This window comes from Mycteria americana, chromosome 1, assembly GCF_035582795.1.
Source record: "Mycteria americana isolate JAX WOST 10 ecotype Jacksonville Zoo and Gardens chromosome 1, USCA_MyAme_1.0, whole genome shotgun sequence".
In the NCBI taxonomy this organism is placed as follows: Eukaryota; Metazoa; Chordata; class Aves; order Ciconiiformes; family Ciconiidae; genus Mycteria; species Mycteria americana.
The window spans coordinates 151,360,252-151,387,267 of NC_134365.1; the positions used below are offsets into that span (position 1 = coordinate 151,360,252).

The following is a 27,016-nucleotide window of genomic DNA, read 5'->3' on the forward strand; positions in this document are numbered from 1 at the left end:
TAACGTCAGGAAATGAGGAAGGCCTTGATTCCAATGCAACTGCATGAACCTGAGCAGGGAGGGGTTTGTGACCTTTTCAAGGTAGTGATCTGAGCTGACCCTGAACAGTTGACCAAAGCATTGTGAGATTTCATTGCTGCAGGTTATTTTTTTTTTGATCTTTTGTATTTTCTGTGTCATATGGAAGTGTAATCCCTAGACCACTTCAAAGGAAATGCTATACTAAGAACTGGGGAAAGCATGGGTGTGACATTAGTAAGATTTTTGCATACTGGTGTATAATTGCTACATCTTTGTGTATTGATGTGGAGCTGCTACATGCTGACAGCAGAGTCCCAGGAACACTGGAAGTGATAAGTGGTATTCATGCCAGGGAAAAATAAGGGTTTGAATGACCATAGCATAAAATCTTCTTGTTTGGTTAAAGAAAGAATGAACAGTTGATTCTCAAAAGGTCTTTAGGGGTTATTCTGCTAAGATGTACAAAGCTGATTTGTCCCCTGGAATTTGACTGATTTGGTACTGAAATTACCCCTTTAGACTGGCTGCTGCACAAGAAGGGGATAGTTTGGGACCTTTGGTCTGATGGGTCCAGGTTTAGTGCTGATACTTGGAAGGCTACTCAGCATTCCTGAACAGTGCTCCCTAAAAATGTCTTTCAGACATTCGGTGCCCCATACGGCCTCCTGAATACCTGCTCTTGTGGGTCACTGTACACTGGGTCATGTCCACCGCTGCGGTGGCTTCTCCCACTCCCTCCTGCTCTCCTGGCGTTGCTTCTGGATTTCCTGTGGAACTGCTCTGCCCCTCCAGCCTTCTCTCCCTCAGAGACTTAATTTAGCTGCTGATGTAGCAGCCTCTTTTATCTTTATTAGCTTCAGTGAAGCAGTTTCCTTCACTAAAACCTGTTCCTGGTGCCCCAGTGACTTTTAGAGCTGTTCTCTGGGAGCTGCTACCCGACTACCCCAGGCAAAGCTGTCACTTGTTTTCAAGCAAAATCTGTTTCAAAGCACCCTCTGCCGGCTGCGTGTCCCTCCTTTGTTCTCCCCAGGCATGTGCGAAAGCCAATAACCTGCCAGCAGATTTATTGCAGTATAATCATGCTAAAATGGAATAATTGGTGCTTAATGGAAAACCTGTGCTATTGGTAAAAGATATTTGATTAATTGGAGCTATGACATGTCATCTCTGATTGATAGGTACTTAAGGTTACTACAGTAATTTGCATGTCCTGCTCTGTTCAGTGGGAGGTGTCTCAAAACGAAGCTGTGTATCTTGCTCCTACAGATATGAATTGCACAAGCCAGTTAAAAAGAGTTCCCAGAAATATCTGGTACAAGCTACAGCAGAGAAATCAATGCAAAGGACCCAGCCACAGAGAGCAAGCCACTTCTCTGCTTTCTGAATTTTCCAGATGGTAGGTCAAATTTTTATATGATAATTTAACCAAAAATAACAGAAGTATTTTATAAGAAAGTTTACTTCAGTTCACTTATGTGCTCTTTTATCTCAAGAAAAAATATTAGATTAAAATAGAGGATATGCTTATGTGACAGACAAATAATTTTGGGACCAAAATACAGATTTACCTTATAATGAAGTGTATTTAGAAATGGATTTGCCCTCAGTTTTCTGGCAGGTATTTTTACTAATTATTCAAAGACACAGAAAATATTTACTGTGCAATGCATTTTTCAGAGTTTAGTATATTTATGTACTTTCTTGCTTCAAAATCTTTTGTAAGTATAGTGTGTATATCAATTCTAGCATTTCCATACTTTAATATTGAAATTCCTAAATTTTACACTTACAGCTGTAACTGGTGTAGGTGTTAACTATTGTGAGTGCTAGTTCTGGAATAATTTCAGTGTTAATGTTGCTATTTTAATAGCCCATTTTCAGTCAGAATGGGTTTTCTGGTTTGATAAAAGAATGAAAGTAACTTTCAAAAGGTGAATGAATGAATTCTAAGTCTTAGTAAACAACTCTCATGCAACTGCTATTTCATGGTACGTTTATGTTGTAAAGTCTGTTAAGCTTTTTAAAGTAGATGTTGCAATAACATTTCCAAGTTTTGTTAGTATGCAAGGTATGGTACTTTTATAATGTTTGTTCACTTATATAAACAGTACTATAAACAGTTTGTTGCCAAATACGATTTTGGAAAAAAAATCACAAATATGTTACTAACACAGTTGTCTTTGGAGAAGCAAGGAGTTAAGCCCTATAGACTACTGCTTCTGCAACATAAGTAGGGGGTTTCCAGTTCTTTAATCTTTCTTTCATATCGGATCATTAGGGGCTAGGTTTTGACATACTCAGGTAGTTATCCCAAATCTCTGTATTTGGATCTAGTGTTTTTTCAGCATCATACTGAAGTTTTCCTTCACAGAGCTTAGAATTAAGCTCCTAACATACAGTTATTGTGAGCTATAGGAAGAAAGAGATGTATGGAAAATGTCTCCTTATCTTTTTTCCCCTGAATATTAGCAATCTAAATTTATGGTATACTGAGGACCCAAAAATCTATTATGCAGGTTTTACTTCAGACAAATGTAATAAAACATAAGTTCTAAATAAATCTGCAAAAGCAGAAAGAAAACTCCTAACTATTTCCAGAAATTATGGCCTTTGTATCTCAGTGCTTCAAGCTACAGGAACTTCTTCCTTTTGATTGTGGGACACGAGGTGTCTTAGTGCCTTTGTCTTGTGCCTCGTAATACCCTTTTTATTTGACCTAAGTATCATGAATGTGTGGATGCTTTCATTTTGCTTTGCTCAGAGTTATGCCACAAGCTGTAAGGCACTAGTGAACCAGTCCTTCTCTTGCTATTTGCTGTCTAGATCTGCAACCTCTGCCTCAATTTTTATTGAGGTAATTTGGCAGTTTGCTGCTGACTTTGGAAAATGCAAACAGAATCACGTTGTTCTTTTAATTGCCCGAGTTCTTTGTATTTTCAGGGAACATTCCTCTTTAATTAGAGCCCCATATATTGCACGTATTCGCACGCAATCAAACCCCAAACTCTACTTAAACGGCCGCCAATACACGGCAACTTAAAAATGGGGGAAAATCAAGAAAGCAATCATCAAAGTTAGGCGGGGAGAATCTGTACTTTCAGCACAACTATTTTGCACTGTTTTGGTGCAGGCTGGTAGCCCAGTATGTGTAAGGTCTCTCAAAGACATACTTTTTCAAGAAACAGAAGGCTGAATACAACAACTGGCAAGTACAACGATAGGCAAATACAAATTTCTTACTCCTGGATCATTCTGGCACTTGTTAGAAGAGTTGGGGCAAGTAATTGGCTGTCTCCGTTCCTGGACAAAGCTCTATCTCAAAAACGGAGAAAGCACATCTCCTTGCAACTTTTTGTTAATCACCAGCCTTCCATTTCTAGGGATGCGATAGCACTGGCAATAAGGGACTTACCAGTATCTCCAATAGTGGTATCAGTTGTGGCCAAATACAAAATAGACACATACAAATAAAATATCAGACGAGAAAGAACCTCATTTCAGACAGTATTCAAATCTAGTCTGTGAAACTGATTTTCCTTATAAATCCGTCACTTCACTTTTTGTCTTCATGCTGACGTATCTGCTTGCTTAAACAAAATAGCTCTAAAAAGTAGGAGGACAGTTAGTGTAACTGCTGGTATACCTCATTGGGGACAAATACGTTCGTGGAACAGAGCCAAACACTTGGAGGGAAAAGGCTCCCAGCAGAGAAGGAATATTCTCAATATTTTTTTATGTCTATTTAAGTACTCAAATAATCTAATGATATTAAATTTTATTTACTATTCAGCTTAGAGTTCCTCACGTAGCTGATTCTTAGGGTCTGTTTGGAGACTTCACTATGGAGACTCAGTTGATATACATATATCCAATCTCAGTTGTATGAACTAGCCCTGCTGCAGCTAGTGTTTTGCATATCATGTTTGTTTATGTGTATACGCATACATGTATTTTGCATGCTGTAGGCATTCAGCATCTGATGGCCTAGTGCTCTGGAAGGCTGCATAAATACCCTTTGGAGGGATTCACCTTCCCTTGCTACACCTCTAGTTCTGACCATGTGCATATCCTGCTGCAGTCCCAGATGTGTCGGTCAGTCCCTCTCTGGGACAAGCGAGCCATTCCAAATGTATGTGGGTACCAAATAGGTAAAAGTCAGCTTGCAAAACTGGCCATCTGGCCGGACAGAAGGAGCTTTTAGGAAGAAAAGGTCTCCTCTGCATAAGCCAATGCTAAGTAGTGAAGTCACAAGTATCTGGAGATGGTGAATTATTGGGAATGATCAATAATGGCTCTTGAGAGCTGCAAGTGAAAAAAGTAATTTCTGTGACAAAAAACAAGTGAGACATAGACTAACCAAAGCTGATTTGAACCAGTAAGATTAGGTACAGTAACAGATACTGAAAAACAGTCAACTAGAGTGGAAATTAGTGCAGAGAATGAAGTGGTGTTTTACAGCAGATCTATATCATAACAAGGCTCAGTGAAACCAAGTCAAGCAAAATCAGTTCTCAGAAAGATTAGAGCTAGATGGCAGTGTTTCGATTTTACCCAGAGAAATGGAACGGGTAGATATCTCATGGATTGTAGAAACGAGGTGCTCACTGCAGTATGCCAGAGAAACTTTCATCACTTGCTCCTGATGTGCTGTTCAGGAGACTGAGACACCATTGCCTATCAAATGTTGCTCATAGCCGCTGAATAGTGAACTGCTTTCCAAATATGTGCAGAGCATTTGCGCCTCCCTTTTCTTTCTCAGGAGAATATGGAGCCATGAGTCCCCATATCATTTTTCAACTGTGATCGAACTAGACCTTAGCTGATGAACGAAGTCAACAGAGTTGCTGGCAAATACAAATCTGATTGGGTCCTGAATTGGGACTCTAATAATCGGGATATGTGAAACTCAGCTCCCCCTTCCCACCTGCCAATCTAGTTTGCTCCCTGGTAGTGTCAGAAATAAGTTCTAGGAACAAGCCTTCTGCTCTAAAGGATGAACAAAGACAAATGCTTTGCTGCGTTGATGCTGTGAATTTTGTTGTGTGCTGTTTTGCTCTGTGTCTTTCTTCCCTGAGGGCCTACCCTGTCCCAGGCCACTGCTGAACCCTCTTCTGGGCCAGCTCATTCCTTCCTTCCAGGACAAAACTCCTGATGTTTGTTGTGCTGAAAAGTACCTTCTAAAAAGCTCTTAACCTGGCCTCGGATTCCCTTAAAATTAAAGAATTCAATAGACAGCATGTGCTTGTACGTGGTGCTTTTCTCCCGCTCTAATGAAAGCGAGCAGCTCCTCACGCCCATTGTTTCTTGGAGCTCCTGGCCGGTCACTCGCTTCCTGTAAAAGGCACGGCACCAGCTTTGCCGTGACATTAATGCCGGGATGCTGCTTTTTTGGTCTAAACCTCATCTTTTCCATGATTTGTGAGTATCCCTGCAAAATACCTACGCTGAAATTCTCGCGCTTTTCTCTTCCAGCACTAAGTTTTGGTATTATTTTTAAGAGTTTAAGAATAAGCCTCTGGATATTATTAAACCTTCTAAAAGAAGAAACTTTCCATATCAATACAAAGCCAATGACATTTCTGAAAGCTCAAAATGGAGTTTGTTCTGAATTGCAGACTTGGCGCAAACATAGGTCTTGATAAGGTCTGTCAACGTTTGTTTAGTCTGGAAATCTTTGGCACTGAAATAACAATTCCTTGCAGTAAGTGTGACGACAGTACTTACCCTGCCTGTGCGTTTCTTGCCTATTTTTCACTACTCCTCTTGTGCTCACTGTCTGCAAGACAAATTATAATTTGTTTCTAACTTGATTTCTCTTGAAAACTTATCTTCTATCTGTAGTACCATGGGACCGCTTCTTCCTCATACACGATAGCAGAACCCACCACTCTGTGATCTGCAGTGAAGGACAGCATTCAAGAGAAGGGTTTGTTAATGGTAAGTAGAATGCTTACAGCTGCGTAGGATAGCTAGATTGCATGTCTGCTGTCTCCTGAGATATTCCTAGATGAGGTCAACTTAATGTCCACGGATAAATAGCCAGTTTCTTTAATACAGGGGTTTGCTGGAAAGCGCCTGAGCCACACTGCAAGGTGTGAATTACAGCAGGTGCATATCAATTAGACACAAATGAAAACATCAGTGAGGTACGGCATCTGCCCTACTGCTGTTACGCGAGTATAATATATGTTCCTTTACCTGCCTTTCCAGTCCATTTCTTCAGTTCCCCTTCAGGTTAGCATTGCTGATGGCACTCACCTGGTTTGTTCTTCTTGCTAAACACTTACCTAGAGAAGCTGTCACTGAAGACACCTCCACTTCCATAGAAAGCCAAAAAGGTGTTGTGCACCTAAGCAGTTGATTGGATGTAAGCTTAATTCAAAGCCAGGGTATATATCTTCAAATCCAGGATCTATCCTTTTCTAAATTGAGGTATAATTTTTCCCCACTTGACTATGAAGAGAATGCCAATGTACATTTAGCTTCCCTAAAAAACCCACAACCAAGCAAGAAGACGCTTCTGTCTGAGGCCCACCATGGCAGAGTAATTCCCCCACCTCCATTAAACTAAGTCATAACAGTAGTTTCAATGGAACATAAACTATTGCATTGATTATAGAACAAAGAGCATCATCTCAAAGCTGCAAAACCACTGCTACACACACACGCACACTCCGTACAGAGCAGCTCACATGATGCAGTTTATCGCTGCATGATACCATTATCTGTTAGTAGATGTACATCAGTACCGTAGCAATAACATAGCTGATGCAGTCAGAGTACATTCTGAGATATCAATGTTTTTCTTTTTCGTTTAGAAATATGATGGGGTATGTACATTTGATCTTCTTATCTACCTTCCTCTCGGTTTCCATGACATCCGAAACATGTAAGTCATATTTTAAAACTACTTTCTGATGAGGTTTATTCTGTAGAAATGAGTAAGCTGTTCCCAAATTGGTAATTTCTTTTAAACCTACAATAAGCTAGTTTACCTCAAGCCACAAATCACTGCTTAAAAACCAGCTTTCTCTGTATATCAAAATGCACCAACTACTGTCCATTTCTGTGACATTAAGTCTAGGTTCTACCTCTGCTCCTTTGCATCTCTGCAAGCAGAAAGAAAAGAGTTTTTTTGAAAGGGTTCGAGAGTAGCTGGTGTTCCAGGCCCCAGCTGGGCAAAGTCTCCAAAAGCATGCTTAAATCGCGCTGAACAGGACGCGTGTATGCACCCTGCTGAACCAGAGACGTAACTGGGAGCTTTGCTCATTAAAAATGCTTTTTAATGTCCTGGGTTTGGGAGTGTTAATCCACAAGTGCCATGTAACAACAAAACTTCCTTGCACATGGGGGATATTCAAACCAGTAAGCTCTTTCTGACGGGTCAGCTCTGCTGGCCCTGCAGTCACTTCTACCAGTGACACAGCATTATATATCACTCTCGTAGTTCCAGTCTCCAGCCGAGCTGCTTATTTGTCTGAAAAATATTGTAAGATATTATCTCTAAATATTTTCCCATATTCTCAGTCTTACAATATGAATGCTAAGTTTCAAATGAATTAGATTTATTAAGAGGCCAAATTCTGCTGAAGAATTTGCCAAGATAGTTTTCACTGATGTTGTTGAGTTTAGATGAGGCCTCTCATTTTCTATGTGTTCCTTCTCCTCTATTTTTCCCTGAAGAAAGCTGTATTTCCAATGTGTTGCTCCTTTGGTGGGGCAATGCCACCTTTCCTGACACCCCTGATACGTCCCACTGTCTTTGCAAGGCTCATGGGTAGGAATGCTGTCAAAGTGACGGGGTCGGGGGTACTTATACCTGATGTGGCTAATTTAGGTGCCTGAATTAGTAATCAAGATGACATGTAATGTCAGTGGAGATGGACTGCTTCTTTAGAAAGAACCAAAGCAGAAGCCAAGTGCTCACCATGTAGAGAGACTCACCACCTGATTTGTGCACCTACGTGTCTAAAGCCAGGCAGTGGCAACACTCCCACGAAGTGCCATTTTTGATAGAGATTCTCTGTTTTCGTTAGCTATTTGGTTATCTACTCTCATTTTCATGCTCCCTTATCTACTGCAGCTCCTCTGCCAATCTCCATCTTTGTCCAGTCTCCATCCTCGCTTATTTTCTCATCTTTCTGTTCTCCAAAATGCAATTTAACTTTCAGGTTAGCGTTTCTGTTTTCAGCAGCCAGTTCACTATTCAGATGTCTGGGCACTTAAATACCTATCAAAATTGCACGATTCAAGTTTCTCTGGACCAGTTTCAGTATTCAAAAGTAGAAATATACTCAGTTAAAAAAAAAGTGAAATTAGTGTCTTACTCCCAACTCCTTCCTCTTTTTTCTTTTGTGTGAGTGTGTGTGGTTTGTCTTCCTATGCTTCTTATTTGTCTCTTATTCCTTTCTGGCATCTTTTCACCTTCCCATCAGATTCTTCCTTTCAGTCTGTTACATTCCTTTCATTTTTTTCACATTTTTGTGAACTTTGCAGAGAAGGTCTTCTGGCTTTTGTCTTTTTTGCATTTTTTTTTAATGATCTTATCTACAGGCTTCCTCCTTCTGCTAGTTTTTTCTTCAGTGAAAGAAGAAATTCTTGATTTCCTTTTTCTATATTAAAAAGGCAGAGCAAGAGCTCTTTTCTGTTCTATAAATAAATTTTAATTATACTGAAGTAAGGAAAGCTAACTTCATAGTACAGCATTAAAGACAGTGCTTTTCTTTGTGTTTAAGTTCCTGTTTTGAATAAAACCAGGATTTCAAGCAAAGATTTGCATAAGAAGTTCATTTCAAGAAATCACTTTTTCGATTAAAACCTCATATTTTTTAGTGTATCTCTGGTTTGAATCTAGGGTTGTTTTTTTTTCCTTCTGTCCTACACATTAATTATTATTTTTGCGAACAAATGGCTCCATAACTCAAGATAAACACATGTTTTCTTGAAAAAAATCCAGTGAGAATATGTTTGCTACCTATAATCTCTGAAAACTCCAGGAAGGTAGTTAGAGGCACATGACTGGCCTACTGATCCAGGAATGCCAAGTTCCCGTCTGTCTCAGTGGGGCTAAGGTTTAATTAATCTGAGATTTTTATCTTTTGTTCATTTGCAGTTGATGCAATGGAAGGTGAGGCTTTAGTTATAAAATGTCCCCGATGGAGTTCAGCTGTGAAAGTCACCTGGTATCACACAGATACTAACAAAATAATTCCTGCAGAAGAAGAGGGATCACGAATATTTTCCTTAAAACAATTGCTTTGGTTTCTGCCAACTTCTAGAGAGGATTCTGGAAACTACACTTGTGTTATACATTTGTAAGTGCAACACTGAAAATTGAAAGGCATAAGACTGGAAAAAAAACACGTTTGAATAATACAGTCTAATTATTATCTGCGGAAATGATGCTATTTTTTCACGGTGTACACCATTTCATGTAACTTTTCATTCTGCAATTGCTATTTTTATGACAACTTGTTAAAAATCAATCTGTGACTGAACTGCAATAACCATCTATATGTTTATAAAAACCAAAATTCACATTTGTTACAAACATTTTGTATATTCCATATAAAAATACTATCATTGACATACCTTTATTCTGTTTTTAAAGTTCAAATAATCGCACAAAGTCATTCAACATGATTGTGCAGGTGCATCCATACAAGCAAGGAGTATGTTTCCCAAGTGAGATTCGTTACCCAAATGACACTGGAAGAGGAAAAATTGTTTGTCCTACAATTGACAATTATAAGAATGCTACTATCATCCAGTGGTATAAGGTAAATAAAACCCTGATAGTGCCAGCTATAGATCAGATTACTGTGAGAAGCTATTTGCAGCCAAATAAAGAAAGTTTTCTTTTCCAGGACTGCAAACCTCTTCAGGGAGAGAGATACTTCAGGGGAGAAAAATATATTTTTATTAACAACCCAAGAAAGGAGGATGATGGTTATTATACTTGTCAATTTATCTACACTCATAAAATAAATGTGTTTAATGTATCAGCAACAAGGATTTTCATAAGTAAGGGTAAGACAGTCATGTTTTCGCTTGCTATCTGATGTCTTCTTAAAGCAAAGGAAGCTCCTTTTGTACATTAAAGAGAAAAAGAGTTTCTGTCAGTTTGTTTTATCTTCTTAGTGAAACTTTAGATTGGCTTTTTTAGGTGAATTTTGTGGATGGGGATCCAAATGGAGCAAGATGGGAGTAAATTCAGACCTGGTCACATTCAGCTTTTTGCTAAAAGTCTCTGATGACTGTGGTTACATACTGTGGTTGGTAGAGCTGTCTGAAAGCACTTATTTCTGAAACAAAGGGTCTCCTCAGTGGGATGCCACAAAGCTCTGCTTTCTATTTGTTCAAGGGGAGAAGAATTTGTAGCTAGTGAGGATCATGTGGTGGTCAGTGGATCACTGATGTGTTGATGGCCTACAACTCAATACCTTCTGGTCCATCTTGATTATCTAGCATTTAGTTGACAGTAGGGCTGAAAAAACTTTTAGATTTGTCTTGAATGAGACAAAATGAGCTATATATATACATGTAGACAGAAAATGAGTGCAGCTCAGTGATTACTGTGTCTTTGTTATTTTGAACACAGCCAACATGGCTGAGATGTGTGGACTTCGGGGTGCCTCTAAGATGCAGTCTCCTCAGGGAGGTTTTGTATTTGGATGGTGGTCAGGGGAAGAGCATGCAGCAATCAGCAGTTCCAGATTGTATCATCTTGCAAGACTTCAAAATGTGTCTTCAGTTCTGCAATCAGATCAGTAGAAAAACAGTCAGAAGGGTTGTTGGGGGTTTGGTGATGGGGGGGTGGGGCTTGGGTTTGGCTTTTTTTGTGTGGTTTTTTTTTTTCCCCCCAAATATAGATAATGTTAATTTGCAGACTGACATCAGATCTTTTTGCTGTGGGGAGGCACCCAGCTTTGTGGGCAGAATGAAGATTTGGAGTGTAGGACCCTTGATTCCAGTTTTTGCTGCTGTGCCCAGATCTCAGTAGCAGAGTTTGTTCCAATTATTCTGAGCTGGACAGAAGACAGATTTGAGCTGAGACCTTGTGCAGTAGCTTAGCAGGTGTCATGCCTTTCCTCCCCCTCTTCCCTGTAATACCCTGTTGGTCTACGTGACACTTCTCTGCCTAACAATTTTTGTTTGAATGTACTTTCATCAAAATTTCTCTAACTGGTCAGGAATATTGTTGTGTCTGGTTTATAAGGAAAATTGTTGGGTTTTATCTGGCACAAAGGCATCCGAATTCACAAAAGCTTCTGTTACATCCAGGCAGATTACTTCATTTCAAAGTTAACCTGACTTTTTCTTTTGAAATCATTGCAGAAAGAAGGGATTGCAACATAACATGTGAAATCTGAGCTGGGTCTGTCACATCTGCTCCAGTTTTTACTAAATTCAAAGTACTTAATGACAACTTCTTTGAGTTTTTATCAGCCCTTAAAATTAGTATGCTGACGAGTGGAGCTGTTATGTTTTGATAATATTTGCTTATGACGTACATTCCTGTTGCCTTGCAGATCCACACTGATCCAGAGGGCCTTCTGCCTCTGAATGCTGGCAGATAAGACCTCAGCATAGTCAGCTAGCTAGGAAGTTACTGACTTTCTCCTGACTTCTTTTTTACCAGATCCAGCTAATGAAAATTAGAAACAGTTAGGATGGGTAAAGAGAATTTCTATTCTGGCAGCCTGGGAAGCAGGGTGTTAAATGAGTTCCTGCAGATTTTTTAGGGAAATGTGGTTATGGTTTTCACAGAGGTGCCTTGAGATGGAAAAACTTAATGAGGGAAAGGATAGCAAGCAATGTGTTTGGAGTGGGAAATATGAGACAGTACAAAGGGCAAGAAAAGAAGAAAAAGGCATCAAGGGAAAAAAATCTTAAAAGATCTGAATACCTAATTCAAGTCAAGCAGCTGGATGTAGTTTAGACCTGTCCATAACAATTATTAGTGGGGATAGAATATAAATATGTCAGAGGAAAAGTAGTATTCCTTCTAAAAGGTAATGATGAGGGATGCTCAATGTCATGGCAGACTGGTGTAATGGGAAGCAGTTGTGTGCAGCAGCGGTGTGCAGGCAGCGGAGAGAGAGGCCTGGGAACCAGACATGCTCGGCCGTCAGGCTGCCGAGACGGGGGAAACAGAGGGGAACACGGGCAGGCAGCTGTGGGCTAGAAGGTCCCCACTTCAGATTCTGCATGAAAGTACATCTTCGCTATTTCATATCATGGATATAAGCAATTCCTTCAAATGTCTGAAGGAATTTCTTTATCTCTTTTTAAAAACAAAATAAGCAACTGAGAAAGCACATAAACCTATAACTACATTTTCTTTTTTTTTTTTCCACTCAGCAGCTAAAACAGTACTTGAGAAACTAAAAATTTTCATTGCTCTTTATGTACAAAAGTAAAAATTAAATAAATGGGGAGAAAATACTTAAACTATTAACATGTACAGACTCCCCAGGAACATTGGGTCATAGGGGTGAAATCATATGATCCCAACAGACATGTGAAACACTGTTGTAGTGTTAGTTTGCAATTCTGCTTTGGGATCTTAAAATATTAACTGTACAGATTATAATCATTATCTTACAAAATGCTTTTTCACAACTTTCTAATACGTGCTTCTTTCCCTTCTTAATTTCCAAAGCAAAACACTCACCTCTACCTCCTCAAATTTTATTTCCAAAAGATAAAGATGTAATAGAAGTGGAGCTTGGTAAGTATGGACTTTAAATTGTATTTAAATTAACATTTTGTGATGGCCTAGCGAACATGGGGATCTTCAAGAAGATTTAATGATGGAATTTTTCATTGCATTTTTGCACCATAATGTTTACCAGATTTAATTCACCCCAGGCACAGTGATATGAAGTTAGATATAACTGATGGGTTATTTAGGTATTAAGCAGCAATTTAAGGGGATTTAAATAACCCATTCTACCCTTACTAGGGTAGACTAGGATTACTCACACGATCAATTATTACATCTCAGCTGAAGGGGTGACAGCTTCCATCCACTTCAAAGAGGGCTTTAGCTAAATCCTTTGAAACTGCTTGATGGTACCCCTCGGAGAGAAGGATGGACTATTCTTGCAACTAGAGATACTCCTTGTTACTTGCAGTTCTGGTCTGGAGACGTTGTCTGTGTCTCTGTTGATGAATGAAGGACAGCAAGGGACTGGTCGCTGGCCCTGAGGCTGTGGAGCACTGCCTGGCCCATGTCCACATTGGCTAGCATTGAGCAGATCTGTCTGGTTGGAAGATACCAAGAGGGCTGAAAGACAGGACCAAGGAGTGAACTTAGAAATGGCAGGGTGGAGAGCCCGCGATACAGAGCTTGCTCCCTGACTCCCTTTCATTTACAACCATAGATGTTCTCAGTGATTCAGATTTACCCTGCGTAACTTGCAGCATCAGAGCGAGGTACTTGTGGTAGGAGTGAGAGCTGTCTAGGGTTTTTGTATCGTCAATGGAGAAAGGTGGACCTCTCCAGAAAGTGACTGAGCCCATCTGAAACATAAATAGGTAGCCCAGGATACCTGTCTCCTGGTGGAGGTGGATACCTGTCTCCTGGTGAAGGCAGGTGGGATGAATCTGGGCCACTGGGAGAATGGATGGCAATTACCACTCCACTGTTTCTGTCCTACAGCAAGACTGCTGTGGTAGCAGGTACTTCAGGGGCCCAGGGCCCTGTCTGAGGTGCCACATACTCAGAGAGTTGCCATGTTGACTCGCATTCCCCTTCTTTTTTTCCACTTTCCCCCAGTTGCTTTGTCACTCAGAATTAGATGATCTGTGCTCCAAGACCATCTTTCTCTAACAAGATGGTCAGTCTGTAGAGCTCTGTGGGCTCTGCCCACCCCTCTGGGGCAATAAGAAATCTGGCACTGCTTGTAAGGAGCAAATTTACTTTACATTTAAAAACCATTTGCTGTGTTGGATCTAGTCTCCTATTTGTGAAACTAAAGGGATTTCTCCATGCTCCCTAATACCAATTCAGGATGTAAGTCCTAAGATTTGTTAATCTTATCTAAGCCCTGCTTAGATGCAGATTTACATGGAAATAATTTAAAGTGTTTTAATTATACCTTCTTTCAGTGCAATGGTGACTATTACTTTGGAATAAATATTTCCTAATGACAAATACTTAATAAGTAATTTCCTGTTTTAATTTTGCTTGGACTGCTTTACTTTACTTTTGTCCAGCTTGAATAAAATCCAAGATAAGAGTCTGCACACAAGACTTATGCAAAATAATATATACTGAAATTAAATTATGTTATTTCCATGTACATTTGTGTGTAAACCAGCATTTACTTTCCATGTTCCCCAATAGTTGATTACATGGATTAAGCATCACAAGTAAAGTCTACATTGCCTTCATCATAACAGATACAAATAATTTGTAATCCTTGGTGTTGTATTAGATCATTTGTTAAAATCTCCTTTTACTATTTCTTTTTGAGTCTCTTCTAGGTATCATTTCCTCAGCAGAAAAATATGTCAAAATTTTAAAGACAAAACTCACAGGTGGTATGGATATTTGTAGAAAAAGATGTTATGAGGAAAATAAAATTATACTTGTTTTTCACCAAGGAGTGTTTACATCTCTCTGTATCTTGATTAGGTGCTGCTTTGTCTCTGAAATGTCAGGCCCGCCTGGGGATTAAGAAACAGCCGATGGCTGTTGTCACATGGGATGTGGATAACATCCCGGTGAAATACTCAGGTTCTTCCAGATTTCATGAAAAAACTCATTTGTAAGTACATATAACAGAATAATCTTTCTTCTTCGCAAATTGTGCCTAGCCTTTAAAGCCAATGGTACCAGCTCTTTCTCTCTCTATTAGTTTTGAAGGACGTGAGCAAGAATATTACAGAGAGACCACTTTGCATATTACAGAAATAAAAAAGGAGGATCTGCAGGCAAATTTCACATGTGTAGCGCTGAACGAAATGCACAACACAAGGGCCACGGTGACATTACAACTAAAAGCGCAATGCGAGGGTAGGATTTTTTTGTTTTGTTTTCTTACACTTTGCACTCAGTTTGAACTATGTTGGTGATTTTATTTTATTAGTTGTTTCTGTTAGTAAGAAAGTTTCTGCTATTAAGAAGGAAAACCAGCCTGCTTCCTCCCTACGTATTCAAGCCAGTGGCAAAATTCTCGTGGCTTCATTAGGTCATGAAAGTCCTTGGGGTAAATTGTGCTGGGGGGAAGGCATTGCTCAAATGGTGTCAGTGAGAGACTAAATATGCAGAGCAGGACAGTGTATCAGCCCTGTGATAAGAATATCCTGTTTCTAGGATATTTCTGCTAGGTGACAAATTCCCCTTGCCTTGAAGGCATGCAGTGCACTTGGATTTGAAGCACACTGGTATAGTGCAGTCTGCTCTACAAGACACTCAGGCTGTAGAGGATCCTCTGCAGATGAGAGCCGGGCAAGGAAATGACCTCTCCTTTGGTCATCAGCATTACAATGCATTGTGAGGAGCAGAGATTCATCTTCTTTTGCGAATCAAACTGTTGTTTCTACTGCAGAACCATGGCAGAAAATAGGCAAACTTTAAAAGCAAGAGTTTCAGCTGCCAGTTTAGCAGTTTGCTTGCCTTCCCTCCCATACCACATCCACTGTAGTGCCTTGTATTTTGACTGAATGTTAAGTGGCGTGACTAACTTCTGTGATGTCTGGCTTTATCCTCTCTCCTTCTGACCGCTACTGTGTTCACTGTGTGCCACACAGAGGTGTGAATAACACTTCGAAGGCTTTCCCTTGGTTTTGTTTTTAAATTCATGATTCTAGTAATTTCTGCCAGAGAAGGAAAATTGGGGTCAGGAAATGGTGGGGACTGGGATGGCCTTTAGCTCCTATGGGAATTTTTTTAAATAGTGTTAGCCAGATCCCTGAAAAGCACTGTCACCAGCACCACTGAGTTTGATTCTTATGGCAGAAAATGTTATTGTGTCTGCGGTCAATGGTTTCCTTTCTTATCCCTTCAGATATGCTGAACCTCCAAGGATCTTGAAAAGAAATCCCAAGGTCTTTAACAGGGATTAGTTTTTTATAAGAGAATGATGGAAAGAGTAAAATCAAGTGTATTGTGATCACAGGGTGTGCACAGCTCTGTGTCCTGCAGTATTCTTGACTGTTCATAACTTCCTACAGGATTATGGCTTCAAAGCATAGATGTATTTCCTTGCCATAGCCTAGCCTAGAATGGATGTAGTTAAATTATAGCAGAGGATGGGTCATCATCCAGCAGGACAGCACCGATTCCCCCCAGAGGAAGGTGGCAGGAGATATTTTGGTTGGATATTAGTAGATGAGTGCAAGTGTAGCATCACTGAGGAGGCTGGAAACGCAACAGCTCTGCAGTGAATTATCTGAGTGTGGGAGCGTACTTGCAATGAGAGGGAAGGAAACTGAGTAACAGTTCCTGCTCACTCTAGTTCAGGCAATACAAGTCCTTTATGGGCCCCATATTACAAACTACATGAAGGAAAGAGTGTATTTTATATTCTGTATTCATCAAGTGATTCATTAAATCTGATTTCTGTTGTAGACAACGCTTACTTTGTTTTTTATCCATAGGTCTTCAGTAAATGTTCATGAAAGGTCTTGACTGTGACCCCCCTTTGCTGATGCCTGTTTTGTGTGGATGTCTGTCCCCTTCTCCTTGTTGCTGCTGTTGTCAAGATGCCTGCTTCTGCTACTCAGCACTGTTGGTGTAAGCAATGCTACATCCAGAAATGGTTGTGCTCTGCTTTAGTTTTCTTCACTCACTCCTCACGCAGCTGAGCAATATTTATGCTAAAACAACAACAGCTTTCCTCTGAGTGTAATAAAAATGCTGTGGGGTTTTCTTGTGCCTCACATCTTGTAAATGTGTAATAAAAATGTGTACTCTACTTCTTTTTTGTGTTTTGTTTGTTTATTTTTAATGGAAAAAAACCCATTGTGGTTTTTTTTAAATATGCGGTTGTTCCTTAGTGTTTCCCACAGCACAAATTGTGTCTGCTAGCTACTATCCTGTTGATGTGCTTTTTACACAAGCTCCTGCTCTGTATTCTGATTTTATTTTTTTTCAGAGTGTTCAGTATGGGTTACATGATCATTATTTGCAGCACAAATCTGTGATAGGAAGTAAGAGATGAATAGGTGTTGTGCCACTTACTACTCAAATCAGTCAATTCTGAGGGCATTTAATGAACTAGAAAAATAGTGTTTAGCTGCACAGGTGACAGATTAAGGGAGGAAGCAAAGATGACAGATTAAGGGAGGAAGCTCCCTTCCTCCTCTAAGGGAGGAAGAACTCAATTGCATTAGAGTTGCTGTTCAGGCTTACAGCAATAGTCTCTGTCTTCAAAAACCTGCTCAATGAATGATTTGGCTCACCACATGGAAATTTTCAATGGGAACCAGGAATTAAATCTATTTTTCTGCATCATAATCAAATACTTTAAGTCCTAGTTCACTGTTGGCGATATCATTATAATTAACCCTAGCAATTTTCTTTGATAACAATTGCAATCCCCATAAGAATAAAAAATTGCCAGAGAGGAGTGACGAGAAAAGGAGGAGTTTCCTTCACCGTCAAGAGTGATGAGAGCTGTTTGGTTTCGTCTCCATGGAAAACAAAAATACTCCCTTAATACTGCCAGGAACTGATGTCATTGGCAAAGCTGCTTGACATCTCACAGGGAAAAAAGTATATTTTCCAGTTTAGGATATATGCTGTGCACACATGTATGTATTCACATGTGTGTGAAGAAAAGTGCTGTATTGTGAAAAAAGTGTCTGTCCCAAGTACCTTTTCACTTATCTTTTTAAATAGGAAATAAATGCTGCTAAGAGAAGCTGATCAGCTCTTTAGAAATGAGCTACATGACCTAAGGACCTCAGTTATCAGACGTAATGGAATGCAGTCAGCTCCTCTTGGTGTGATTTGGTGGTATCCAGACTACGCACACTATGTCTTTTATACACAGAGAAACCAGGCAAATTCTTTCTTTGTTTTAACAGAAGAATTTAAAAAATCTTTCTTTGTTTTAACAGAAGAATTTAATGAGGATTTGGCTATGAATTTCGACAGTCTCTGCAGCTATGTACTTGCCTCCATTAGGAGGTGCTAATGTCTCTGCATCTTTCTGCTGCTGCTACATTCAGAGATTGCTTCTCCTCCTGCTGAGGAAGATCTTTCTCCGTTTTTTTTTCTCATCCATCCCCTGCCTAGTCTTTGATCACCCCAGTCAATATGGAACTCATCCTTCCACACTATTTCCCAGCCTTTCTCTCCCCACTTTGCCTGAAGCTGTTTGGTATCGTCCGACTCCTTCACCAGCACTTGTTCATAAACATATTCTTCATGTCTCATAATACCTCTTTACAGAAAATACAGGCTACCTCATTTCCTCCAGATCTTTCAGTCTTATGTCTTCCTTTTAATTCCAGAGATGATCATCCCACATTTTACATTCCCTCTCTGTCACAAGCCACGTCCTCTCATGTGCTCTGAGATCATCTGCGTAACTTGTTGTGTAGTGTGCCTCTGGTCACTGTAAGGCTAAGGAATTTGCGACAACTTTTAATTCCCTTTTCTTCCACCTGTGTGCCTCTGGTCACTGTAAGGCTAAGGAATTTGCGACAACTTTTAATTCCCTTTTCTTCCACCTTTCCTCACAAAGATGTAGCTCATCTTGCTGGACACCTGAAAAGAGACAGCAGCTCTGCTTGCTAGACTACTCCCAGTTGCCCTCCACAGCTGCTTGGTATCTCTCACGCTGGAAGATGCCATCTCTCAAGAACGAGAAAATTAATTGGCTACGCTGTTCACGCCAGTTCAGCTCATTGATAACTGCAGTGGATCAACGCTCACAAAAGTAGCTCTGCTGGCAGAGGGGGGGAGCTGTTAGCTCCTGAGCCAGAGGCCATGACAAGTAACTGGAGAAACACTGAAAGTGTTAACTCCTACCAGCAGAGCTGGGTCAGGACAGGAACATCCCTTCAGCATCCCCTTTAACCTGTCTGCTAGGGAATACATGGGCTGTCTGAATACCTTCCAAGTCCTTCCCTTTTTAATACATAAGCTACCGCAGGCTTTTAGTTCCTCATCTTGATTTAGGGCTGGTTAAATAACTGGAGGTGGTTTTCCATGTGTCTGACCCACAAGCATCATCTTATTTCTCCCTGAGCATTCCTCAATTCTCATTCACAAGGAAGTGTAAAATGCCCAGAGGACCACAGATCTTTCTGACGTGAACCCTCCTCTTTGGAGAATGCCAGAAATGCCAGTCATTCAGAGCAGAGATAAAGTTCAGCCCAGAACATCAGCTTTGTTCTTCCTCAAAGATATTTAATGCCGAACCTAACCTTCTGGCTTGTCTTTGGTAGATGACGGATGTGGGCAGGAATTCCAGACCCAGATCTCTGCCTTTACTGTCTGAAAGTGCATCCACCTTAGAAGTCAGAGAAGTTGCAAAACACTGCTATTCTTCTGAAGTTTGCCAGGAAATCCTTCAAATGTTGCTTTCTGACTTGTTTTCTCTGGCCTCTCCAATATTGTTTCTTGTGAGCTGATAGTTCTGTATTCCCATTGCTCTTGAATATAAATAAATAGTATTAGAAGACAGTCGACTCATGAACTCTCTGCCGCGAAATGATGCAGCGAAGTCAAATGGAACAACAGTATCTGTTCAACCTTGTTCAGGGCCTCCAAAAGTGGCTTCTGGCCCTTGCCTCATTGTGCTGAAGACAAACGATTTAGCTGAGTCAGCCTTACTGGGAACTGAATCTGCTCTTCCAGGAAGACCCCTGTGGGGTTCTTGTCTGACACTTTACAAGCTGTACAAGCACAGGAAATCTATCACTTTTTTTCCAGCCTTGGTCTAATCAGTGCAAAACCAAATGTAAACAGCGGGGTTTTTTAGGCTTGTGATTGCAGAAGTTGTTGTTGGAACCTGTTTCTTTTCTACACGTTTTATAGATACTTACTCAATGCATTACAATAGTATTTGTAATGTCGTGGTGAGCACACTCTCAGCAAATGAAGCAATAAGAAATAGTGGCAATCTCTGATCCTTGGGTTGTCCTCACCAGGTAGTGGAAGGGGTTTCCTGATTTTGTCTGTGTGTGTATTGACCAGGAAAATGGATCAAATCATAAAATTTGAAGGGGTCCACAAGGACAAAGTTCCTTCATGGGCATCACATGACACTGCTAAAACTACAAAATGGCCAAACTTCACTATAAAAGAAACTGGTTGTTTTCTTGCCCACTTCAATCTTATTGGAAGGTGGTTTCCCCATATCTCCTAGTTCTGGTGAGGCATGCTTCATCACATGCCTGATGTTTCTTTCTTCCTTTAAATGGCAAAGAAAAACCAGGAAGAGTGTGAAAATCATGTCAAATTTACCTCGCATCCTACCAGAGGAAAGGGAAAATGTACTTGTAAACTCTTTATTTATATACCTTTTCATTGCAATTTCTCAGGCACAAATATTTTTAGGTTGCCTCCATAAGTGCTACTCAGTACACTGCCTTATTCAACATCTCCTGGAGAAGCCAGGGAACCTGTAAATTTCAAGATAAGAGACTCTTCACTGCTAAATGTTTTATCTTATTTCATTCACTTAGTGCCAAGTCCAAGCAAAAGCTCTGAAATTGCTCCTTGGTGGTGGTCAGTGCCTTCACCTGTAGCGTACTTACTGGCTGCATACAATCTGCAGCATTTTCCAAGCTGTCTTGCTGCCTCTTCTGTAGAGGAAATTGAGACTGGCTCTTCAGCCTGCTGTAAGATGCACCTATTCAAGTGCCGGTGAATGGCCTGCTGCTGCAGCCACATGTGCCTTGTATGTATTTTTCAGGCAGAGGGAGGAAAAGCCCTGAACGTCTGATCCACGTCTGAATGCACAAGGCTTGGCTGGGTGGAGTTGCTACTAGGACATGTAATCACCCTCCATGGGTTGAGATGCTGTGAAGGGTCTTTACAGTGAGGATGCCAGAGCTGGCCTCCATGTTTGTATTGCCAGAATGCTTGTATTTAAATTTATATGTGGTCAACATTCAAAGAAATACTTCTTTCCTCAGCTAAGATAATTCTGAAATTGCAGCATAGCTCAAATCTCATTGTAACACTGAAGGGGATACATGCTTCTAGTGATATTCCAAGCCAGGGCATTGCATCTGGCAATTATTGTATTTGCTATATCATAGTAAAATAAAAATAGATGGGCTCTTTTATGCAGATGTGATGCACAATCTGGACATTTTCATGTGCATTTCTTTGGGGGTACAAGCCCATCACCCAGTCCGACACCTCTGGAGGTATATTTTTCACTCCAAATCATTTCAGTGACCTGAATCACAGAAAAGTCCCCAAAGCGGTTATATTATTACAACTATAGGACGACGAGTTGTCGTGCTGGGCAGGAATAATTAGGTGAAGAAGGCGGACTGTGAATGGAAATCTCTTAATGGGTTTAGTTGTCAGAGAGAAAAATGTACATGGCACTGCTCTGAGTCTACATGTTAAAACCAAGTGGAGTAGATTTAGGTATCTTTCATTTGCTTAGGAACAGATTTCTACTATGAGACAATTGCCATTAATCTTCCCTCCAAGGGAATAATGAATCCTCTTTGTGTAACTGCTGTACAAAGCCTTTGATATTTTAATTTCAAACTGGGCTATCTGGAATTCATAGTGTTTTCAATACTGAATCCTGGGTGAATTCAATATGTCCAGGACATAGGTCAAAAGTATCTTCTTCAGCGTTGTGGCTGTAACAGTCTGTGGATTAAGCTTCCATCTTTCTAGTTTGGAGAGAGTACAAAATGACCTTGCTTCTACCTCCCATTGTCTGTTGCTGCAGCAGAACTAGATGCCATCTAGAGGATGCACATACCTAGACTGACTTCTGCTCTGTGAATCACAGAACAAGAGGAAAAAAGGGCTGTTACAGAAATGCAGCTATCTGGGTTGTGATAGGAACATAGCTCTCCTCTAGGAGAGTGATAATCACAATCTTGTCCTAGACTAGCTGTGTGCATACGATAGCACAGAGCTGGTAACTGCCATTCTTATAGAATCATAGAATCGCAGAATGGTTTGGGTTGGAAGGGACCTTTAAAGGTTGTCTAGTCCAACCCCCCTGCAGTGAGCAGGGACATCTTCAACTAGATCAGGTTGCTCAAATCCCCTTCCCACCTGACCTTGAATGTTTCCAGGGATGGGGCATCTACAACCTCTCTGGGCAACCTGTTCCAGTGCCTCACCACCCTCATTGTAAAAAATTTCTTCCTTATATCTAGTCTGAATCTATCCCTGGTAAGCCTTCATCTCTGAGGTGGAGGTGGTCAGATTCAAGAGCTCTTCCATGAGGGAAGCTGGAACTAAAATGGGTGGCTCTTTTCTTTCCCAATTTTCCTTAGTCGTCATTGCTTTGCATACTTTGTTCTTATCTTGCAGATTTAATTATTTGCACGTTTCTCTGTACCCTGTTTGTGCAACTATGCCAGAAGCCTCCGCTTGTCCTTTTGTGGACACTTATGGTCGTCACGCGTAGGCTTAGACGTCTTACAAAATGCTCGAACATTGTTGCTGGTTGTGTTACTAACAGTTTTACAATGTTACAAAATATTTAAAGGTCATTGTCAGCTGTGGTAGTCAGTGTAGCTAGGTCTGGATTCAACGGAAGTAAATGTTAATTACATACTGCTCAGTATGCTTCTAGTTTAGGGATCTCTGCGTTGGCTACACCAGCTGGGGAAGGAAAAAGCTTTGTCGTCTCTGTTGTGAGCTCCTTAAAGCTGTGACAGAAGTAAGGATAGGAGAGGCTGAGGCTTCAGCCCACGGGTTAACTTCTCTACAGCTAACAATATATTCCTCTTCTTTGCAGTGGGTCTTCCTAACGTCCTGTTGATTGTAGGATCCCTAGTTCTGCTAGTCTCTGTTATACTTTACCAGTCCTTCCGCGTTGATATCGTCCTATTGTACCGGGAGATATTTCAGCCCTACTCGGTCAAGGATGGTGAGTAAGAATTGAGCAAGAAAGTTTAAAAAAATGAAAAAGCAAATCATATGGAAATGGATTTATTTGATAGTTGCTTACTAACTCATATAACACCTGAGCCTGATCTTTCTCTTTCTCATGCCTTCTGAAATTGTTTAGATAAGAGGGGACATACATAGCTCTGGTAGTGCTTTACATTCCCTTGTTTCCTGGGTCCTGTAGTGATGTGTTACATAAGAGAGGGATTCAGTCCTGGTTACATATTTTTTAACAAAAATATTTGCCATGAACATTGAATGACAGTGAAAATCTGATTTACAGTGCTATTAACTGCACTTGTTATGCACTCTGTAAAGCAAAGGAACCAGCGTGCTGGCTAATGTCTTAACAGGCATGTGTTAGAGCAATACAGTTTTTATAAGCCAAAGAGAAAGGTACCGATATTGTGGAAGACACTTTGGGGGGGAATACATCCCATCCAGCTTTAGGGGTGGACTTCAGCTCAAGAGTAAGACATTTAAAATTAGTCGCATGCAATGTAGGTGCACACATGCAGGTTCCCATCACAGATATGAAACCTGGAGACCTTGGGGTTGGGTTCAGCTGTCTAACCGTAAGCAGCTAGTGCCGTTGGAGCTCCCTTAGGACTTAAGAGAGACCTGAACCCCTCTGCAGTGGCAGCTGAAGGGCAGGCAGTGCCTAATGACACTATGTGGTACGTTTTTAGGTGACCAAATCCAGCTCCTCATCAATAAAATCAACTCAGCTAACCAGGCACTGGGACCTTGTGTCAGTGGTCTAAACATGGGCATCTAGAGTCATTTGGCATGGCCAAAAAAAATGAACACGTAACACAGATCTGCTGGATGTTGCAGGCTTCTGGAGCAGGGTCTGGAGATCAGGTAGGGTACCATAGGAAGTCTCAGATGGTACTAGATGCCTATGTTTAGGCAACTCAGCTGGGCCCCTGGCATTCACATGAGAGTAGTCCGAATCACTCCAGAATTCACTAACTGCAATGGCTAGTTCTCTGCTGATTCTAGCCAGAGTTTAGACACCTAGCTTTCATGTAGACACCTAAATTTACATTTTTTAAATCTGAAGCTGACTCCTACCACAGATGTCTGCATGGTAGATATCTACAGCTGATCTAGTTACTTATGTTCTCTTTAAAGAGGAAAGAAGTATGCTTTTTAGGGCAGTTTCCATTTAAGTATATTTTACGATTAAATGAATCAGACTCTGGAAATGGCTATTTCTTTTTTATTGTAAGGATGGTCTGGATAAGAACCTCAGATAGCAACAAAGGAAGGGATATGATAATCTCCACTGGAAAGAAAGAAATGAAACATTTGGGATTAGAAAAAAATGCTGTAATGGAAAACATATTTGAGAGAAATGAAGAAAAGAGCGACAAAAATATTTGACTTTGTACTTGGTTCAGACTGTAAGACTACTTCCTGAGTAAAGGAGCTTTTTACTCAGAAGTATGATATGTCATGGGAATGATGAGTAATTTCTTCAGGGTGGAATAATTTAAGTGGAGTGTCTTGTCCTGAAAGACAAAGGCTGTTAAGAGCCTGTTGTATCACCTGAAATAACAAATGCTGAGCTTCATCTCTATTTCATGCTAATATGCATCTATTGATTGAATTCTTACTCTATATGCTTTGGGATACAGCCTTCACAATACAAAGGTTGGGTTCTCCAAAGTTGCAAACACACAGGACATAACAGTTGAGTGTGGAAAACACCGAATGTGCAGAGTCTCTGATTTCCAAACATGTACCCAATGATATACATTGTTCAGATTAGCAGGAACTTCTACTTAGATCTATTTCAAAGACTGGTATTTTTATTTCTCTTCTAGCTTTTGCAATAGACAGCTCTAATTCATGTTAACACAATACACTTTCCTCTTGTTTTGCCTTACAGATGGGAAGATATATGATGCATATGTTATCTATCCCAGAAGCCACACCAATGAAGCTGATTTTGTGGAATATTTTGTTTACCAAATCATGCCAGATATTCTAGAAAATAAATGTGGATATAAACTGTGTATTTATGGGAGAGATATATATCCCGGAGAAGGTAAGTTTCAGATCAGATAATGCACAGAATGACTTGTCAAGCTTCAGCAGATTGTGGTTCTAGTCCCTTTTAGGGGTATAGGAGGTCCCTTTATGTTCCTGAGCTGGCTGCTCATCACCTCAGCAGCTCTTTCAGGCAGGATGACACATCGGCACTCCGTGCTTGCCAGTGTGCTAAGAAAAGCAAGCTACAAGGCAAGGGCACAGATTGTTTATCATCTTCTTGGGTCATGCAGGAAGTATGACCCCAAGAGTGACTCTTTTAAACATACACATGCTCTTTGGGTAGTGTAACTCTGCATAGCCATTATCTGAGCAAAGCCACAACCAAATCATGTGTGAGTAGGTCTACGAGACACGGAAGAGGAGAAAACCACAAACTAAGCTGAGGAATAAACCTTGCTGTTATCACTCAGGGCTTTTCAACCTGTTACAACGGTGTTAGAGTCACAGGAAGTTCAGCTTCTGTTCCCTGACATGACCTACTTTCACTTCACACAGTTCCCAGCGCTAATTCAGCAGACAGTATTCTTTATTCCTGCTTCCCTCTCTTCCAGAATGGAATCATTTTAATTAATCTGTGCTAACTTCCAGATGGACACCGCTATGCTATTTCTTATGATTGCTGTCATCTAGGTGCTATCTGCTTTCTTTCAGAGCTCACTTGTCTGTTTATTTTGTGCTCTGATTGTTCTGTGGACCAGATCTTCTCCCCCTGTCAGTAAGCAGGCATGAAGCCAAAGCCAAGCATTTTCTGTTACACATTTCTGAAATCATCTGCATTGGGCAAGGTGTCATTCACCTGCTCAGAGCTGGGCTGAGATCTTTGATGTCCTTCTCTTCTGGAGAGTGGCAAAAGTGCTGCCTGGCCTTGAGAAAACCCACTGCAACAAGAATGTAAAAAAAGCTGCAAGAGTTGCCGAGCCAGACCATTCCCAGCATGCCAGATCCAGAACAAGGAACTAGTAGCTCTTTGTAGCTCCTTGGAGTAGCTCACAAAACCGTCAATGACAAAAATTTATGCCACCCGTTCAGGTGATTAGGGACAGGGCAATATTTTGTTATGGGACACTGCTCTCAAATTGTGGTTTATGGATGGCAATCCTGAAGAAAACTGAGCACAGCATGCAACTGCGCTGAAGACTGTAAGACTAACAAGGGCTCTAATAAGTTGGCCAGAAACAAAGACTTTTTCACTGTACAAAGGCATGAATGGATGCCTGTAACCCAGGAGTGACAGACAGAAGACTCACCAAGCCAGCCTTGAACAGCGAGTAACTTTTGTTTGACTTGTTTGGTCCGATTTAATCAAAACTCTAAAAATGTCCTGAGCGTTGACCATTGTCCTTCCTTTTCTCTTCTTGCCTACTTTCCCAGCCTTCTGCTTTTCTCTTCCTTGTCCACTTTCATGCCCCAAAATGCTTCCACTTGGGTGGAAAAGCTATTCCGAATCTGCCTGCCATTGGGAGCACTTAAAAGTTTTCTGCTTCCATGCAGATGGACTTTACCCATATGCTCCCCACTCCTGTTTATCTCCTGATCTTGAGCCTTTAGTTACCAGGTTTCCAAATCCAAAACCTTACAATTAAAATACGCTAAGCAGAGTAAAACAGGAAATGCCACTTCAGGTTACTGTGATCCTTCCTGAACACACATCATAGCATTTGATGAATTGCATATTTCACTGCAAAACTCCATGTTTTTCCAGAAAAAAAAATATTGCAGTGAGGATATAAAATGGAATTATTATTTCAAGACATGCTTATGACTCGTAGTTCCAGAGCAAAGCTTTGTTACTTGGAACTTGTGTTCTTCCAGTAAAAAGGAAAGTTAAACAGAATGATTCAAGTGATAAACAGCACTGCATAGCTTTTG

The 27,016-nt window shown here is 40.6% G+C and overlaps 1 protein-coding gene across 4 annotated transcripts in view; it reads left to right on the top strand.

The window, feature by feature from the left end:
* The first annotated feature begins 1,285 nt into the window (after nt 1–1,285).
* The window catches only part of IL1RL1 (interleukin 1 receptor like 1), a 29,490-nt gene continuing 3,759 nt past the window's right edge, over nt 1,286–27,016 (top strand). The window contains exons 1-11 of one of the 4 annotated variants that reach the window (XM_075524697.1): nt 1,286–1,417; nt 5,863–5,958; nt 6,840–6,910; nt 9,134–9,335; nt 9,632–9,800; nt 9,888–10,050; nt 12,686–12,754; nt 14,666–14,798; nt 14,889–15,046; nt 22,935–23,066; nt 24,984–25,142. In XM_075524697.1, coding sequence (XP_075380812.1) covers nt 6,844–6,910; nt 9,134–9,335; nt 9,632–9,800; nt 9,888–10,050; nt 12,686–12,754; nt 14,666–14,798; nt 14,889–15,046; nt 22,935–23,066; nt 24,984–25,142 — 1,252 coding nt within the window. In that variant the 5' untranslated portion in view covers nt 1,286–1,417; nt 5,863–5,958; nt 6,840–6,843. Of the gene's footprint in view, nt 1,418–5,529; nt 5,753–5,862; nt 5,959–6,839; nt 6,911–9,133; nt 9,336–9,631; nt 9,801–9,887; nt 10,051–12,685; nt 12,755–14,665; nt 14,799–14,888; nt 15,047–16,632; nt 16,950–22,934; nt 23,067–24,983; nt 25,143–27,016 lie in introns of those variants that run through there. The other 3 variants (XM_075524705.1, XM_075524725.1, XM_075524715.1) reach the window with 3 other exon arrangements.